The 17,136-nt window shown below is 43.8% G+C and overlaps 1 protein-coding gene across 1 annotated transcript in view; it reads left to right on the top strand.

Moving 5' to 3' along the window:
* Nucleotides 1-17,136, top strand: part of FNTB (farnesyltransferase, CAAX box, subunit beta) — a 62,132-nt gene that overhangs the window by 13,555 nt on the left and 31,441 nt on the right. Inside the window, exons 2-4 of the mRNA XM_054567430.1 lie at nt 49-113; nt 10,288-10,360; nt 12,573-12,664. Coding sequence (XP_054423405.1) covers nt 49-113; nt 10,288-10,360; nt 12,573-12,664 — 230 coding nt within the window. The remainder of the gene's footprint in view (nt 1-48; nt 114-10,287; nt 10,361-12,572; nt 12,665-17,136) is intronic.

Here is a 17,136-nt window from a genome sequence, read left to right as displayed (position 1 = left end):
TCTCATCTGTATTTGTTTTCTCTCCCCTGTCTCCTGCATCCTTCCCAGGCAAAAGTAGAAGAAAGGATCCAAGAGGTCTTCAGTGCTTACAAGTTCAACCACCTCGTACCAAGGTAAGCTGTGATTAGGGGTTTGAGGGGATTTGGGAGATACCACCTCTTATGAGAGGCTTTCTTCTTTCCTCCTTTTTAAAAAATTGATTTGACAGAGAGAGAGAAACAGCCACTTGTTGTCCCACTTCATTGGTTGATTTTTGTCTGTGCCTTCACTGGGGATTGAACCCCCAACCTTGGCCTATGGGGATGGCATTCTAACCAACCAAATTATCCACCCAGGGTTCTCCTTTCCTCCTGGAGCTTATCCAACCTTGGGGGATGAGTCTACGGCGACATCGGTGCTTTTTGACCTCATGGCTACCTGGATGTGTTTATGACTCCACCTCCTTCCCCTATTAGAATGCTGTTTGGAGATGTTCCACTTGACCTGAGCCAGCAGGTGTGACTTGGGGACACTCCTCAAGGCCTGAACACTGTGGTCTGAAGGTGGAGAGAGACAGTGCATGTTTCTGTTGCTTAGTTGTGAGCTGCTGCTCTGGTGTTCAGATGAGAACTCTCAAGTTCTTTTTCACATTACACTGTGAAACAGATGTAGGGTCCAGCGGGATGGCAAACGATGGATTCTTTTGATGCATGTTATTATTTGACTGGGGAAATGTGAGAAGTTTGAGCTTCTCCCAGCCTGGCCCTTATTGGTAGTTGTGTAGCAGATCCCAAGGATGAAATTTCAAGTGGGAAATATAAGGCCTTTTGTTTTCTTCAGCACTAAGCAGGTTGGAGCCTTCTAAGCTCTTTGATGCCAGAAATTCCAAAAAAGGAATTATAAGCAGAAACTTATTAAACAGGGTATGACACAAATAGCGCCCCTTTTTCATTACAAAATCGTAAGTATGTAATTCTGTAACATAACAATATCACACTCAAGCACACCATGTGACATTTTAGGTGAAAGGCTCAAATTAACACTGTAAGTTATTACAGCTATATTATTGCCCTACCAACCACACTCAAGCAGGCCTTACTTCTGCCAGACCCTGTACAGCTGTAAACCTTTATTTTTGCTTTTTTCTAGTTTTGTAATATATCCCACTAAAATTGCATGAGGTATTTCATTCCTTTATTAGCATTTTTCTTCTAGTCATACATTGTCTCTCTAAAACCATCCCGTGTTCTATATCCAGCCACCAGAACGGACTAGTCCCAAGCTGTGCGGGTCCTCATTGTATCTCAGTGATGCAGCACTTCCCCTTGACAACCTCTGAGCAAAGTGTGGTTAGGCTGCTGGCCAGTTCAATCTGGGTGGGAAGCTGAGGGTCTCAAGTCCGGCCAAACCACCTGTATCATGTCTCCCAACTTCCTGAGACCTCCTTAACAGACTGACTTCTGGCCAGTTAGGCTCTGGGTACTTCTCCTTACTGGGACATTGCAAATGGTCTTAGCCCAAGTTAACTTTGTGTCTTTTTTGCCACCATTCTATTTTGTCACTATTTCCCTGACATTTTTTTTTCCTCTGAGAAAATTAGCCAAGGCAGAAAATAATTGAAAAAGGCAAATTGGAAAAAGGGAAAGATAGGTGGAATTGTTATCTTTATCTTTCTTCCCTGGGGAAGGAAAGAAGGAAGATACCAGCTAACAAGGGGAGTCTTTCCCCAAACTGCTAAACTGAATCTCTGCATTTAGTCAGAGCTCAGATCTCAATAAAGAATTATTGCTCTCACCGTGAGCCACAGCCAGGGATTAACAAATGACACCATTTGTTTAAATAGCTTGGAGAGGACGAACTCTCTGCTCAGTACAGGCCGTTCCCCTAGAGGTGGTGGGACTTGGTGAGGAGGCGCATGATTACTGTAGGAGGGGCTTTGATGGTTAGCTGTCCCATCACCCGTGACTCACCTGGCTGGGTGCTGACTCACTGTCTACTTTCTTCAGCTCTGTGTACACATACCCTTTGTGTTGCCAAAGGGGCTGTTGATCATTCGGCATTCCTTGTTCACCCACCATCAGAACTGTGCCTTTGGACTTTCATTTTTTTTCTTACTGAGCTGAGGGAGAATGGCAGGTCGTAGTCTGGGAGGAAGAAGCATTTTGGGAGTGGTGGTAGAGGACAATAGAGAATCGGTCTTAGGTCAGATGTGGGAGAGAAACAAAAATGTTCCTCTTGCATTTGGATTCTTTGTGGACAAAGAATATATCAGGGCTCAGGGTTTATTTTAGGAATATGACATTTCCCATTTTATCATTGTTGCCCATGAAGATGATTATTTTTAAGGATACTACTGAACATTTTATGTTACACATGCTAATTAATATTAGAGACAGTACACATTTTGGTTGAATGTCTGAGTATATACATCAATATACCAATATAGGGTTGAAGCCAAATATCACCATCATAGAACAAACTTACAGAATATAAGAGTAAATCTGAAAAATTTATCAAAATTTTAAATTATAATCACAGTTTCTGTATTTAACATTTTAGTAGTCAGATTTTAAAAGTCTGACATTATATCGTAGGAACAGACTTTTATTATTAGCTAAACTGAATATTTAGGTATTAGCATTAAGTCTAGATGCCATGGCTTGTTTGTTTTTCTGAGGTCATGATGCTGATCAGATGTGATAAGAGTCACACACACTCCCAGGACCACTGACCACGCACAGGACCAGGGATACCAGGAATGATGCTGGTGGAGGCATTTGCCTATTCAGGCTTCCATAGCCACAGCCAAAGAGCATATCTGGCTGAAATTCAAGGTTGAAGCTGCGTATCAGTTCATTCTACAATTATCCCCCATCCCAGAAGTGATTTTACTCCCTCTGTAATACTGTAAAACACATGCGTGTTATCCTGGATAAGTCAATCTGTCCCAAGAAGCTTTTTGACCATGCTTTTAATAATTTTGTTTAGCTATTACCTGTTTTCCTATGGTAGTTAAGTTTTTCTTCCCCATAGTCAGTTATTCCTACTGTCCCACACACTTATGAATTTACCCTTTTCCATTTATTACATTACTTTTAGTAAGAAATTTGAAATGCATAAACTATACATGCACATTCTCTCTCTCTCCTTCTTCTCCTCAAACTCAGATATAATTTTAAAACTGTTTTTTTTCTTTGAAAAAGTGGGCTGGTGCTCCTTGGAAAGAGATATTGACAATGGCCCCGTGCTAGTAGGGCACTGAGGGTTGAGTGTTGACAATTGCCCCAAAGTTGAAGTACTCTGAGTTCAAGCTCTCAGAGCAGTCCTCACACAGGAGCCTGCCCTGCTTCCATGTTTTTCTGCCATTTCTGTGTGTGATGCTATCTTAGAATTCCCCAAATCCTGATCACTTAGAAGATATAGTTCTTTAGACTGTTCTTTTCAAGGCCCTTCCTTACAAACAAGTTCATCTTCCTGCCCACTCTCCCTCAAGTGACTTACTACTTACAGGCCAGAGGCTTACTTTTTGACTGGAGATGCCCCGGGCTTTAGTGAGTTTAAAACCTTCCCAGAAGCCAACAATGGTCTGAATCCCTGTTTTCTCTCTTGTTACAACCAAAGACACGATTCTCAGGAATGGTCCAGTCTTAGGGAGAGGAAGTGCGTTTGCTATTATTATGTCTGCCATATTCACTTAAACTTGCTCATTCCTTCACTCCTTCAGCAACAGTATCTAGAGGTTTAGTTGCTTAAGTCAGCTCTCTGAAAATACGTATTCCCAAAGGGAAGGCTAACCTCTGGCTGGTGGGTCTCCTGCAGTGTGGTGTGTGTGGACACACGCGAGAACTGATAAACCAACCCCTGACCCCAAGCACATACGCTGCTGGGACTAATCCCCCTCTCCTTGGACTCTGTTTGCTTGCATTTTAAATTTCCTTGGAGAGTCATCATTCTTTATATTGAGTGACATATGTCCAGGAAGAACAGTCTCTTTTGGCTGGTTAGAAACTGACCTTACAATTTCTTTGTTCTTTCTTTTGTTCGTTTGACAAATGGTTGTCGAGACCTGTTCTGTGCTAGGCACCGATGCTGAGGCAGAGGTGAGCTCGGCTCACAGGCTTACAGGGCAGCAGGTTAGGCAGGCCTCCTGAACAGATAATTCCACCAGGCACATTCCCCTTCTCACCTGGGCCCTTTTCCCAGCATTATGCTTAGGGTCGTGAAATTTTATTTACAAGAAAACTTTAATTCTGACACTTCTAAACGAGGTGACTAGTGTCCTCCTTTGGAACTGAGTATTATTCCTTCCCTCTGTGGTTGAGCCTCACAAGGTACTTGGCATATCTGAGTTTCTTTGCCTGTTTTTTTAGGTAGAAAAGAATTGACCTACAGAAAACCCCTCTGTGAACCGGTCCTTTCAGAGATCTGTGCTTGCCCTCGCCTGGCTTGGGTTTCTCAGCCTCCTCTCATTTCTTGAGTGGAACCCTGCCTGCCCTCATTAACGGCCTTTTGGTTCTTCTCAGCCATTGTACCCACCCCGGCCACACCCAGCCTGCTCAGCCTGGGCCAGTGCCTATCATGAGCTATTTCAGCAATTCTGGTCTCATTCACTTCCTTCACAACTCTACTCTTCTGCTCTTCCCATCTTACCCACCCTTACCACAGCATCCCTCTCCCTGCTTCTGCTAATGGGTCCCAGCAAGATTTCCAAGGAAACAAAATCATGTAACAGTGCCGGGAGAATGGCTTCACCAAAAGTTTATACTACTTAGCTTCAGCTGCGCCTTCGCTGCTGCTTTCTGATCCTTTTATTCATCTTGTGTAGATTGCCTAACACACCAACAGTGGCCAATCCACAGCTCACCCATGGTCTTGTCTCCTAATTCCTGAGAAAACCGAGGCCGTCCCACATTTGCCTCCATGGTTTCCCTCTTCCCCACTTCAGAGTCCTAGATGTGTCTGACTGAACATTCTCTCCCATCATTTCTGTCTCCAAGAGCCTAGAATCCTTCCTTGTTGCCAGACTCATCTCCTACTGAACCTTCCATCCCAACGCCCTGCCTCCTCGTCGGAGACCTTCCTTGGTGGATTTCGCCTGGGCTCTTGCATTTTCAGTGTCTCCCGTTTCCTCACCTCCGCTTTATCGGCACCACTGGGCTTCACCCATCAGGCCACTGCTCTTGTCTTTCTTCCCTGACAATCACCACAAACTCACTTAGATTGTGGGTTTGGTTCCCTGCCACCCCAACCTATTCAGCATGCTGAAACTGGTGTGATCTAGAAAGTACAAACCTGACCATGTCTTTCCTGTGCCTGAAATATTTCAATGACTCCCTTTAAGCATTTTTATTGAAAAAATTTTGATAACAGCTTTAATTTATATATCACACAATTCACCCATTTTAAAGCATATAAATTCAGTGGTTTTTAGTATATTTAGAGTTGTGCCACCATCACCACAGTTAATCTAGAACATTTTCATCATCCCCCCAAAACCCATCAGCTATCACCCTCCAGTTCCCCCCCAAACCCTTTAGCCCCTGGCAAACGCTTAATCTACTTTCTATCTCTAAGGATCTTCCTGTTCTAGACATTCCATTTAAATGAAATTATACACTATGTGGTCTTTTGTGACACCTTTTTATATGTAGCATAGTGTTTTCAAGGGTCATCCGTGTTGTAGCACAGCGGCTCCTGTTCACTCTTCAGTTTAAAATCACACTCCCAATGCACTTTTAAGTCTGTCTCTGTAGCTCTCCAGTCTGATTTCTCACTGCTCACTACCTTGTGCATTGGCTCCAGCTGAACTAAACCAAACTCACTGGAATGTGCCATGGTGTTCCCGTCCTGAAACACCCTCTGTCCCTTTCATTTTGCCGGGCTGAATCGTGCCCTTTGGGTCTCCTTCATTCATTAATTCAATGCTGTGTCCTTTGGGACGTTTGTTCTGACCCTCTGTGCCTGCCGGCGTGCTGCTAGAGCCCACAGCCTTCCCGATCAGAGTGTTTGTCGGACAGGCCGAAATTGCCATTGACTTGCGTGCGTTCACCTCCAGACCATAGCTCGAGGGAGCTGAGTCAACATCCACCCCAGCCCTGGACCCTTGGCCCCCACAGCGTGGGTGCTCACTGAGTCCTGACCCCTGCACCTCCTTGAAAGAGCAGTCGAGTCTGACCTTCTCTTCTTTATGATCAGAATCTACTCTCAGCAGCCCCTGAACTCTCTTGAAGGTTGTCAGCCCCTCTGTGGTTTGTCTTCCTTTTCCTCAGTCTTGCTGCAGCATTTGCCACGGCTAAATACCTCCGTGGAACTCCCTCCTCCCAAATTGCCTGTGGCCCAGCACTGCCTGTGTCCTTCCCCAGCTTATGTAACACTCTTTGTCTCTTCTGGCTCTGACCTGCTCCAAGGGTGGACCATCCCCCAGTTCTGCCCTGAAACTTTCCCTCTGCTGTTACCCACTCCTGCAGCTTCCCTGGTCACATGTGTGCAGGTAAATGGTTCCCAGTCTGTCTGTGTCACCTGGCTCCTGCTCTTGTGTCTCACATGTGTTTCCAACAGTGCGATTGACACCCTCTCCAGCATATACTTTCAGTGCCTCAAAACCCACCTGTCCAGAAGTCAGTTTATCATCGATCACCACGCTAGTTCGAGCCTAAGTACTCTAAGAACCTCTCGCCTGGTTGACTCTTAACAGTTGTTCAATAAACATTGGTTGAGGACTTCTGGCCAAAATGGAGGCATAAGTAGATACACTTTGACTCCTCACACAACCAGAGGGACAACAGCAAATTTAAAAACAAAAAATAACCAGAATTGCTAGAAAATAGAACCGTATGGAAGCCTGACAACCAAGGAATTAAAGAAGAAACATTCATGCAGACTGGTAGGAGGGGTAGAGACTGACAGCTGGGGCTGAGAGGACACTCAGTAAGGCAGCATCTGGCAGACCCAGCGGTCCCACATATGCATGTGGATAAACCAGAAGGAACAACTGGGGAGCAAGGCAAACCACGCAACCCAGGGTTCCAGTGAGGGAAAAGAAAGCCTCAAAACTTCTGCCTCTAAAAACCTGTGGGGGATGCAGCAGCGGGAGAAACTCCCAGCCTCACAGGAGAGTTTGTTGGAGAGACCCACATGGTCCTAAAATGTACACAAATCCACCCATCTAGGAATCTGCACCAGAAGGGCCCAATTTGCTTGTGGGTAGCGGGGCAAGTGACTGAAAGTCAGCCAAGAGTAGAGCAAGCGGCATTGTTCCCTCTTGGACCCCTCCCCCACATACAGCATCACAACACAGAGATATGAGTTTCCCCGCCCTGGCAAATACCTAAGGCTCTTCCCCTTCCAACATAACAGGTGCACCAAGACAAAGAGATATGGCCCAAATGAAAGAACAGATCAAAGCTCCAAAAATAGAACTAAGCAAGGAGGAGATAGCCAACCTGTCAGATGCACAGTTCAAAACACTGGTAATCAGGTTGCTTACAGACATGGTTGAGTATGGTTGCAAAAATGAAGGAAAAAGTGAAGGCTATGCAAAGTGAAGTAAAGAAAAATATACAGAGAATCAACAGTGAAGGGAAGGAAACCAGGACTCATATCAATGATTTGGAACAGAAGGAAGAAATAAACATTCAACTAGAACAGAATGAATAAACAAGAATTCCAAAAAATGAGAGGCTTAGGAACCTCTGGGACAACTTTAAATGCTCCAACATCTGAATCATAGGGGTGCCAGAAGAAGAAGAGGAACAGCAAGAAATTGAGAACTTACTTGAAAAAATAATGAAGGAGAACTTCCCCAATCTGGTGAAGGAAGTAGACTTCCTGGAAGTCCAAGAAGCTCAGAGAGTCCCAAAGAAGTTGGACCCAAGAAAGCACACACCAAGGCACATAGTAATTACATTACCCAAGATTAAAGATAAGGAGAGTCTTAAAAGCAGCAAGAAAAAAGGAGACAGGTACCTACAAAGGTTGCTATAAGACTGCAAAGGTTGCAACGTTGCTATAAGACTGTGAGCTGATTTCTCAAAAGAAACCTTGCAGGAAAGAAGGGGCTGGAAAGGAGTATCAAAGTCATGAAAGGCAAGGACCTACATCCATGATTACTCTATCTTGCAAAACTATCATTAAGAATGGAAGGGCAGATAAAGTGCTTCCCAGACAAGGTAAAGCTAAAGGAGTTCATCATCACCAAGACTTTATTACATGAAATGTTAAAGGGACTTATTTAAGAAAAAGAAGATGATCAAAAGCTATAAACAGTAAAATGACAACTAACTCACTATTAACAACTGAACCTGAACACAAAAACTAAACAAACAAGCAGGACAGGAACAGAGTCACAGAAATGGAGATCACATGGAGGGTTATCAGCAGGGAGGGGGAGAGGGGAGAATGGGGGAAAAGGTACAGGGAATAAGAAGCATAAATTTAGGTACAAAATAAACAGGGGGAGGTTAAGAACAGTATAGGAAATGGAGAAGCCAAAGAACTTATATGTACGACCCATGGACATGAACTAAGGGCAGGGGAAATGCTGGAGCGGGGGCGGGGCAGGGGTGGTGTGTGCAGGGCAGAGGGGAATAAAGGGGAGGAAAAAAAAATGGAAAAGAAAACCAAAGCAAAACATTGGTTGAACTGAATACCTAGAAAAGAGAATGGTTCATCTCTTTTCCTGCCTCATCTACCCAGTCTTCCCACCTCATCTCTCCCCCGACTTAGTGCTTTCATTGAGTCCAGTTTGTAAACACATATTGAATACCTCCTGTTGCCAGATAGTTTTTCTAAAGCACTGTCTGGTCATGTTCTTCCCTCAGCTCAAAACCTACAGGGCTTTCCTTTGCCTCCTAATTTGGGTAGAAATTCCTCAGCTGGAACCTCAGACTCTGTAAGGGCTTCGGCTGCCTTTTTGACAATTCCTTTCCTCTTTTATTCCTAATATTCAGGCTAAATCCCCACCTGTCATTCCTCTTACCCACTATACCTGTGCTGCACTGTAAGTAGCCAGTAGCCACCTGCAGCAATTTAAACTTAAATTCATTAAAATTAAACAAAGGTTACAATTCAGTTGCTCAGTCACACTAGGACATTTCAAGTGTTCGATAACCACACGTGGCTGGTGGCTGCCTCGTGGACAGCACAGACGACATTCCTGTCATCACTGAAAGTCCTTTGGACAGCGCTGGTCTGTACCTTTGTGTTTCCGTTCCTTCTGGCCGAACCGTCCCCCACCATACCCTCCCCTCTGGCCATCTCTACCTGTAAAAATTTCCCCCTCTATCAAGGCCACCCACCTCACATTCCTCCTCTTCCATGTAACCTTTCCTGGTCATTCCTTTCTTAGTGAGCTGCCACTCCCTGTAGAGCTTTGTTGGGGTTTGATCTGTGTTCCTTTATGAAACCTATCCATTTTCCCCTTATACTGTGACCACTCATGTCTTTATTTCATTTCTGATACTGAATTGGAGGACTTTCTAGGGTAAAGACTACATTCGCGATCTTATTTTGCACACAGTGTGGTGGGAGTTCAATAAACAATTGTTGAATTGAATACCTAGAAAAGAGAATGGTCCTTCTTTTATTTCTGAAATCAGCAAGCACAGTGAGTATCTTGCCATTCCATCTCTTTCCTTTTCTTTGTAATCACACAGGCCTCTTTTGTGAGCCCAGACACGAAGTGCAGCCCCTGTCCTTTGCCTGCCTGTGCAGGTGGCCTCGGCAGCACATTCCATCTTAGAGCCTGTATTGCTGACATCAGAGCCAAGGAGAGCGGGTCGCTGCAGGATCCAAGCGTCTGGGGCTGTGGGTCAACATGTAGGAGGTGGAATTTCGGGGAGGGAATAATGGATCACTGAGGGGCAGGCAGAGTGCAAACTTCAAACCTCAGAGAAGTGACCCCAGAAGAAATGACTGGAATGACGGAGGCTCACCAAGTCAGGAAAGGGGCGAGGCTCAGACTTAAATTGCTTGCAAGATGGGGAGCCAGAGTCAGACTGTGCAAGAGCTTTCTGGGTGCCTTGCTCTGTGTTTTCATTGTGGCTTTTCATTTAGCCCAAAGTCACCTGCCATGAAGAGGCTCGCACCCAAAACATTTGCCAGCACAGTTTCAGACACTTCAGGGCTGTTCAGATGCTGGACTTTTTCTCTGATTTAGCTGCCCTTGAAGTTAAGAAGTTACTCCAAGTTATTCACTGACTGGGGCGGGATGTCCTGAAGCTGAGAGTAAGTGTGTGTGCGCATGTGTTCTGTAGTGGGGTGGAAGCCTTAGCTATTAGAATAAGTTTACAAGCTCTTTTGTCTTTCCAGGCTGGTTTTGCACAGGGAGAAGCACTTCCACTACCTGAAAAGAGGCCTTCGACAGCTGACAGATGCCTATGAGGTAAATACACCATCCAGGAGGTCTTCCTATCAACTTATCGGCCAGATCTTTCTCCCCTTTTCCTATTTGAACATAAAAGACTCATGAGCCTGACCTGTTGCAGGTTCACTCATTGTCCACGTGGCCTCGGCAGGGACCAGGTGCACAGGAGCCCGGGCCCTGCAGAACAGGGACTCCCACTCCTGAAAGAGCAGAGCTGGATCTCTCCTGTCTTGTCCTCTCTCAGAGCTCACGGCTCTCTTCCTCTTAAATCACGGCTGAAGGGGTCACGTGCTTTCTTCTAGCTAGCCCATGACAGCTAGCTAAAAGGCAGTTGCTATCTGCTCATCCCTAACCCTTTGCCCTATAAGCTGCTATAATTCCTAGGCTGACCAAAGGATCAGTATATAAATCCCAGAGAATACTACTGCAGTTTAACACTGTAAACATGCCCACTATAAAAGTCAGATCCCTCAGGTCCCGAGGGTTCCACGGAGGGGCCTCAGGGGACAGGCAGTGGTGGTGGAGCAGGGGGAGGGTGTGGGGAATGGGGCTGAGTGGCAGGCTGAGGGCGAGTGTGAGCAGGAGGGCCCAGTCTTCCTGCCCCGCTTTACACAGAGCAGCCCTGCTCCCAATTTGCTTTTTATTTTGGGTTTGTACATTTGATTATTTACTACAGAGCTTGAGCAACTCACATGCCTATAGGCCCAAGCAGGTAGAATAAATAGAAGTGAAGCAGATCAGAAGCCCCACACCTCTCCTCTGTTCCTGCCCGTTGCTGCCATCCAGGAATGCAGACCCGGGTTGCCAGATCTCTCTCTCTCTCTCCCCCTTCCTCTCTCTCTTTCTCTTTCCCCAAATGAAGCCAGAAATTCAGATTTTTATGTGAATCTCCAAATGCTAAAATATTGCTACCAATTCCAAACAAACAAACAAAAACAATACAGGAGCAAGCAGAAAACATCCACAGGCTCGATTTGCCTGGGGTTCCAAGTTTCTAATCCTTGGCTCAAATCCTCCATGGTTAGGGTCCCCTCAGCCCTGATACAATTAATACCATACCAGCTAATTACTCATTGAACAGTGTGCTAAAAGCTTACTGTGCATTATTTCATTCATCTTTACAACTAACTACTCCATGAGGTAGGCGGGTCTTTATTTTTTTACAGATAAGGAATCAAGTGTAGGAAGGTGAAGTAATTTGTTCAAAGGCAAATAGCTAGTAAGAGGAGGAGCTGGGACTCAAACCCAGGCAGGCCAAATCCACAGCCGTGTCTTCAGTCACCACACCAGGTGGCAAGCGAGTCACGGCCCATTTATGAAGAGGGCAGCGTGGGCCAGTGGGAGGAGCACTGGCTTGGGAATCAAGAAACCTGGGGTCTTGTCTCGTCTCTGACATTTGCTATCTTTGTAGCCTAGAAAAAGTTCGCCTCTCCGAACCTCATTTATGTATTTTAAATTTGTGGATTGGGGGCAGTAATGCTACCTGGCTGCCTGACCTCGAATGCTCCATCCATGTTTATAGCTTGAATGAGGATCAAGTTCTGTTCACAAGTCACTTGTGGATGCCTTTCCCAGCTTCCTCAGGAGAGTCAGCCAGCCTCTTACCTGTGCTTCCTCAGGACTGTTTCTGCCCATTTATCCAGGTATATGCACACATGTGCTGTATTCCACCTATTCCAGAGAGACAGAAGGTAATTTGTACTGATGTGTCTGTCTAGGGCCCTCTTCCTCTACAGATAACCACAGACATTCTGTATTCCACGCATCTCAAGAATAGGAACAGAATTTTATTCATTATTATTCCCCTAGTATCTAATAGAGTGCTTGGCACAAAGTAGATAGTAAATATTTGTTTAATCAGTGAGTGAGTTAATCCAGGAAATCCCTTTCTGAGATTATATCTCTCCTTGGGTCTACACTGAGAACGTAGCAGCACTTAACTTCCTTGCATGTGAGAAGTACTCTGCTCAGTCTTCCTTAGGTGCTTGTCAGGGATTCATCCATTGGGTTCAAGGTAAAATTCTATGCCCCACTGCCCTTTTCTCACATATGGTTATTTCAGCTCCTGGCTAAGGCCACAAAGCCAAGTGTCCTTCATTCACTGATTGTTCCTCAGGTGCCCTCCCCCCTCCCTTGCCAGGCTGCCGGAATCAGACAGATGCCTCCTTGTCAGCAGTATCTGGGAACGATTCTGAATAAGGGGTGTGTTTCTCCCCTGTGCCTTTCACAGTGTCTGGATGCCAGCCGCCCATGGCTCTGCTACTGGATCCTGCACAGCTTGGAACTGCTGGATGAACCCATCCCCCAGATGGTGGCGACAGAGTGAGTCTGGCTGCGGGGAGATCAGGCTGCCCTCTGGAATTGCACTTAGGGTGTTTTTTGTTTTATTTCAGTTTTATTTATTTTAAATGAAAATCACAGAGTGCTTCAAAGAAATCCATGTTTTTTCACCCTCCAGTAACTTCCTGAAACTCCTCCACTTTAGAAGCCTATTGTAAGCTTGTGGGTAGAAAATGACTTTGAACTCCCAAGGGAAGGATTCTCATTTCTTTATGGCCTTTTCTTTTGGCTCTTGTTCTGGTCTTTGAGAAAAGTCTTTATCATCAACTCTGGGAGTCGTGATTTTGCCAGAAAGTACAGTATGCATTTGAATAGCTTCTGTGGGGAAGCATATGCCAACCCAATGAACAAAAATGCCTTTGCCTGCCATAAACACCTCCATAGGAGTCCTTCCCCACCGCTGCCTGGGGATAGTGTAGCTCTTGAAGGCGCTGGATGGGTTGCTGTGTTGGTGTGCAGATGCCATGACTCACAATTTTCTTACGATCAGAGATCTAAGCAACTGAGATTCTTCCCAAACTGCTGGTGCGGTACCTCATCCTTGGGAGCTTGTGCAATATATATTTTAAAGAAGAAGAAACTGGTCATCACTGCAGTCTTAGGGATACCTGGGGGAGGAAAAGGAAGCCAGGAATTGGATCCAATGTCCCAGTTCTCAGTAAGAGAGAACATGTCCCATCGTCAGCAACTTGTTGAGTCCATCCACTCCCCCGGGGCTCCTCAGGGAGAGGAGTCAGGGAGAGGAGGCCCCGAGACAGGTTCATTTTCCCACAGCACACAGGGGTGGCTGTACCAGGATGTGTGGAGGCTAGCCTGTGCCCCTCCCTGGTCATAGTGCCCTGCCTGGGTCACATTGGCAGGTCAGAAGAACAGAACTGCACATTGTCTCATTCATTCTGTCTTAACAATAACCTCTCATTCTTGCCTTCCTGGGCAGGGAGTCTTGTGATGAATGTGGATAGGGAAGATAATAAAGAATTAGACCATTAACCCTTGTGATATATACGATGCTTTCTGAGGGAGAGGAAAGTATGCATTGTCTTCTCCATCATGATGCTGCTACAAGTCTAGTTGCTTTTAGCGGCATCGTGAGTTGGATATAGTTCCTGCAGTACCAGGAATTTCATTTTCAAAATAAAGGCCCATGTGTTTTTGAAATACCAGTTGGGGGTTGTGGCTTGTTTGGGAAGTTTCTCCCCCACACATGCACAATCAGGATGTTCGGTAGGGGAACAGGCAAGTCCTATAGGAGAGAAGAAAAAGGAAATGTGGGTATTGTGAGAGTGAAGCGCAGATGCCCCCTAGAGGAAGACATAGACCGATTTGAAGCAGGAAGATAGTGATAGGGTTTCCTTGGGTCAGCATCGATTGGGAGTTTTTCCTAGCTTGTCTGTAGGTGAGGCTTTTCACAGGAAATGAGTGGCAGAGCAGCTTTTGTGGCATCTGATAGGAAGGGAGGACCCCTTTAAAGGGCTTTTCACACTGAACAATTGGAGACAACCTAAAAAGTCACAGAAAGGGATGCTTTAAAAGTGTATTTGAAGTTTAAGTAAATTATGATGCAGTCCATACAATGAAATAATATGCAGCTATTTAAAAATTGAAAAATTTACAGATGCTAACTAGACTTATTATGGTGATCATTTTTCAGTATATACAAATATCAAAGTATTAAGCTGTATACCTGAAACTAATGTTATATGTCATTTATACTTCAATAAAAAGTATAAGTAAATATGTATATAAAATTAGTATATTTATATAGAGATGTTCATGATTTAAGTACAAAAGGTAGTTTAAAAGGTTTCACTTTTATAGATTAAAAATATAATGGTTATATGCATAGAAAAGCCAGAAGGATAAAAATACACATGGTAGTTATTATTTCTGGATAGTGGGGCTAAAGGTGATTTTTTTTCTCTTTTTTTCTAAACATATTTGCATTTTTAAAAATTTCTACAATGAACCTTCATTGTTTTATAATTAAAGAATGTTTTAAAACTGAAAAGCGCATTTCTAGAACAACTTGACAGTGAATGACCGAGAATTTCTGTTTCATGGCAGCCTTGAAAACTGTATCTGTGGTTCTGCGGGGCATCAATTTAACAAACTCTTAAAGAATTACTTAGACTTTCCTAGCAGAGAGTTAATTCTAGGTACTGATAATATTTATTATGAACAGAGCCTAGTAACTTTGACCTATAAGGAAAGATTTATATTAAGATACAGAGAAATCTCAATGACTTCTATAAAAATATGGGGATTTGTTTTTAAGACTACCTGATATAGCATATTGCCTTTTTATTCATTTTGCACAGGGGAAAGAATGGCTTTGAAAACGTGGACCAGTTTTTTCTTCCTCATACAAATATTAAGGTGACCTAGAGTCTGAGTTTAGCTCTGGGTTTTTATTATTTCCTGCCCTTTTTTCTCCCCCCTCCCTCACCTTGTATGGGACACACACGTACACACACACTTTACTCTTTCCTATTTTGTTCACTGTTGTGCTTCTGTTTGTTCAGGGAACAAAATGCCAAGCTGAGTTCCCTCTAGTGGACAAAATCACTTTTGTCAGTTCCTGTGACTGCTGATTGAAGACTGCAGCATGGCCAGGTTTTTACTGCTGTTGTCAGACCTTTCAAGAATAATATATTCATAGGTAGGAATTTGGCTTGCCTCTCTTAAGACATTGTGTCCACAAATGTATAGATGTTTACCCAAAATAAATTTGGGAACCACACTAAGCACATTTGCTTTTGTTCACAATTTTAGCACTGAAGGAAATGTCCTGTAATGAGAATCCCATGCTTTGTTATTGAAAGCCACTTTAATGAAATGCAGGGAATAAAATGAAAACCACAGGGAGACCACTGCACCGTTGAGTTAGGTTTTTAGCTTCTATAAGATCTAAAAATTGTCTTTAACTTAAAAATCGTTTTAGGATTTTTCCACTTATAAAGTTTTCCCAAAGATTAAAATTAAATTTTCATGTGTCAATGTTTTATTTTTTCCTTTCCAAAAGATTATTAGTAGATTCTCTCCTGGATAGCTCCTTAAATATTTTTTCCTTTTAATTTTTAAATTTAAATATGATTTGTCTCTTTAGCGTTTATTGAGGATACCTGATTTGCCCTCTGGGGTGTTTTTTTGTTTTTTGTTTTTTTTGGCCAGCAGCACCTGGCATCTAGTGGGTAGAGGCCAGGGATGCTGCTAAACATCCTCCACAGGACAGTCCCCACAACCAAGAATGACCCAGCCCAAAATGTCAGCAGTGCCAAGGTGGGGCAACCCTGCTATAAAATAACCGACTTTAGACTTGACCACACATCCCAAACAGCCGCGTCCAGGGGAGTGCCGGTGCTTGATGAAGAGTCAGGGAACCTGTCCCACACCGTAGGCAGCCCTGGCCTCTTGGAATCAACAAGAGAGCCGGCCTGCCTTCCATCTGTTCATTGATTTATCTGCCTTGGCCAGGAGTTTTCCTCTCCCTTGTAGTATAAGCAGAAGCTGTTTTAAGTATGAAATCGGAACGGCTTAGTACTCGAAGAAGCTTGATGTCAATTCATTCCTCCTGTGCTTGCATCTACTCCTGAGCCATTCTGCTCAAGGATGACTGTTCCTGTTTCCAAAGCTATAATCTTTGTAACTTATTCTAGACCTTAAGTCCGTCTGTGGTAACCTATTCTGGTGTTGACATTTTTTTTACGTCTAAGCTAAAATCTTGCTGCAGATTAGCTTCGATTTTTGTTTATTTACCAGAAAGTTTGTATAATTTGAGGTATGTTTGAGGTATGTTGCTGGGTAGCTTTCTACTGTGGTTGCCTGTAATATTAAGCCTTTTAATAATTTTTATATTTAGCTATTTTTATCTCTCATCCAAACTTCCTTTGAGTTGGAAAATGGAGGTTTGAGCCAGATACAGTTCTGACCACTGTGTTTATAATGCTTTTCACAGACACTTTTGTTACTGTTCACAACTCATGGACTCTAACCTCAGGTCCTTTTTCTGCCTCATTCTTCGTTTTTTCCCATGTTACATTTATACACTTTACTCATCTCCATGCCTGATATCCCTAAGTACATATATTTCTACTTGTACCTATTTTGTTTTATTCTAATTGGCTTCTGGTTTGTTTCATATTATTCTACTTTAATTCTCACCATGGAGTTGTTTCCCTGCTCATTTGTACTATTGTATTATTCACTGTATGTGCTTTGGAGTTCTTCATCCAGCTAGTGACAGCGATGTCCAGAACCAACCACATTAGGTCAGTCCTCAACTGTCACCGAAAAGTCTGAGTAAACTCTTTATAAGGCTGCCAGTAAATCATTGATACTCTTGCTTTGAACTTGATCTTCCTGTAAGTTTTACACACTCTTTAATAGTTGAATGTCAGAGCAGTGGTGTCCAGTACAACTTTCTGCGATACTGGAGATGTTCTATATTTTGTAGT

Source organism: Pteronotus mesoamericanus, unplaced genomic scaffold, assembly GCF_021234165.1.
Source record: "Pteronotus mesoamericanus isolate MK-2021 breed Mesoamerican mustached bat unplaced genomic scaffold, CSHL_Meso_final contig_182, whole genome shotgun sequence".
NCBI classification, from domain to species: domain Eukaryota; kingdom Metazoa; phylum Chordata; class Mammalia; order Chiroptera; family Mormoopidae; genus Pteronotus; species Pteronotus mesoamericanus.
The sequence above is the reverse complement of the archived record's forward strand: the minus strand, read 5'-3'. Positions and strand labels throughout refer to the sequence as shown.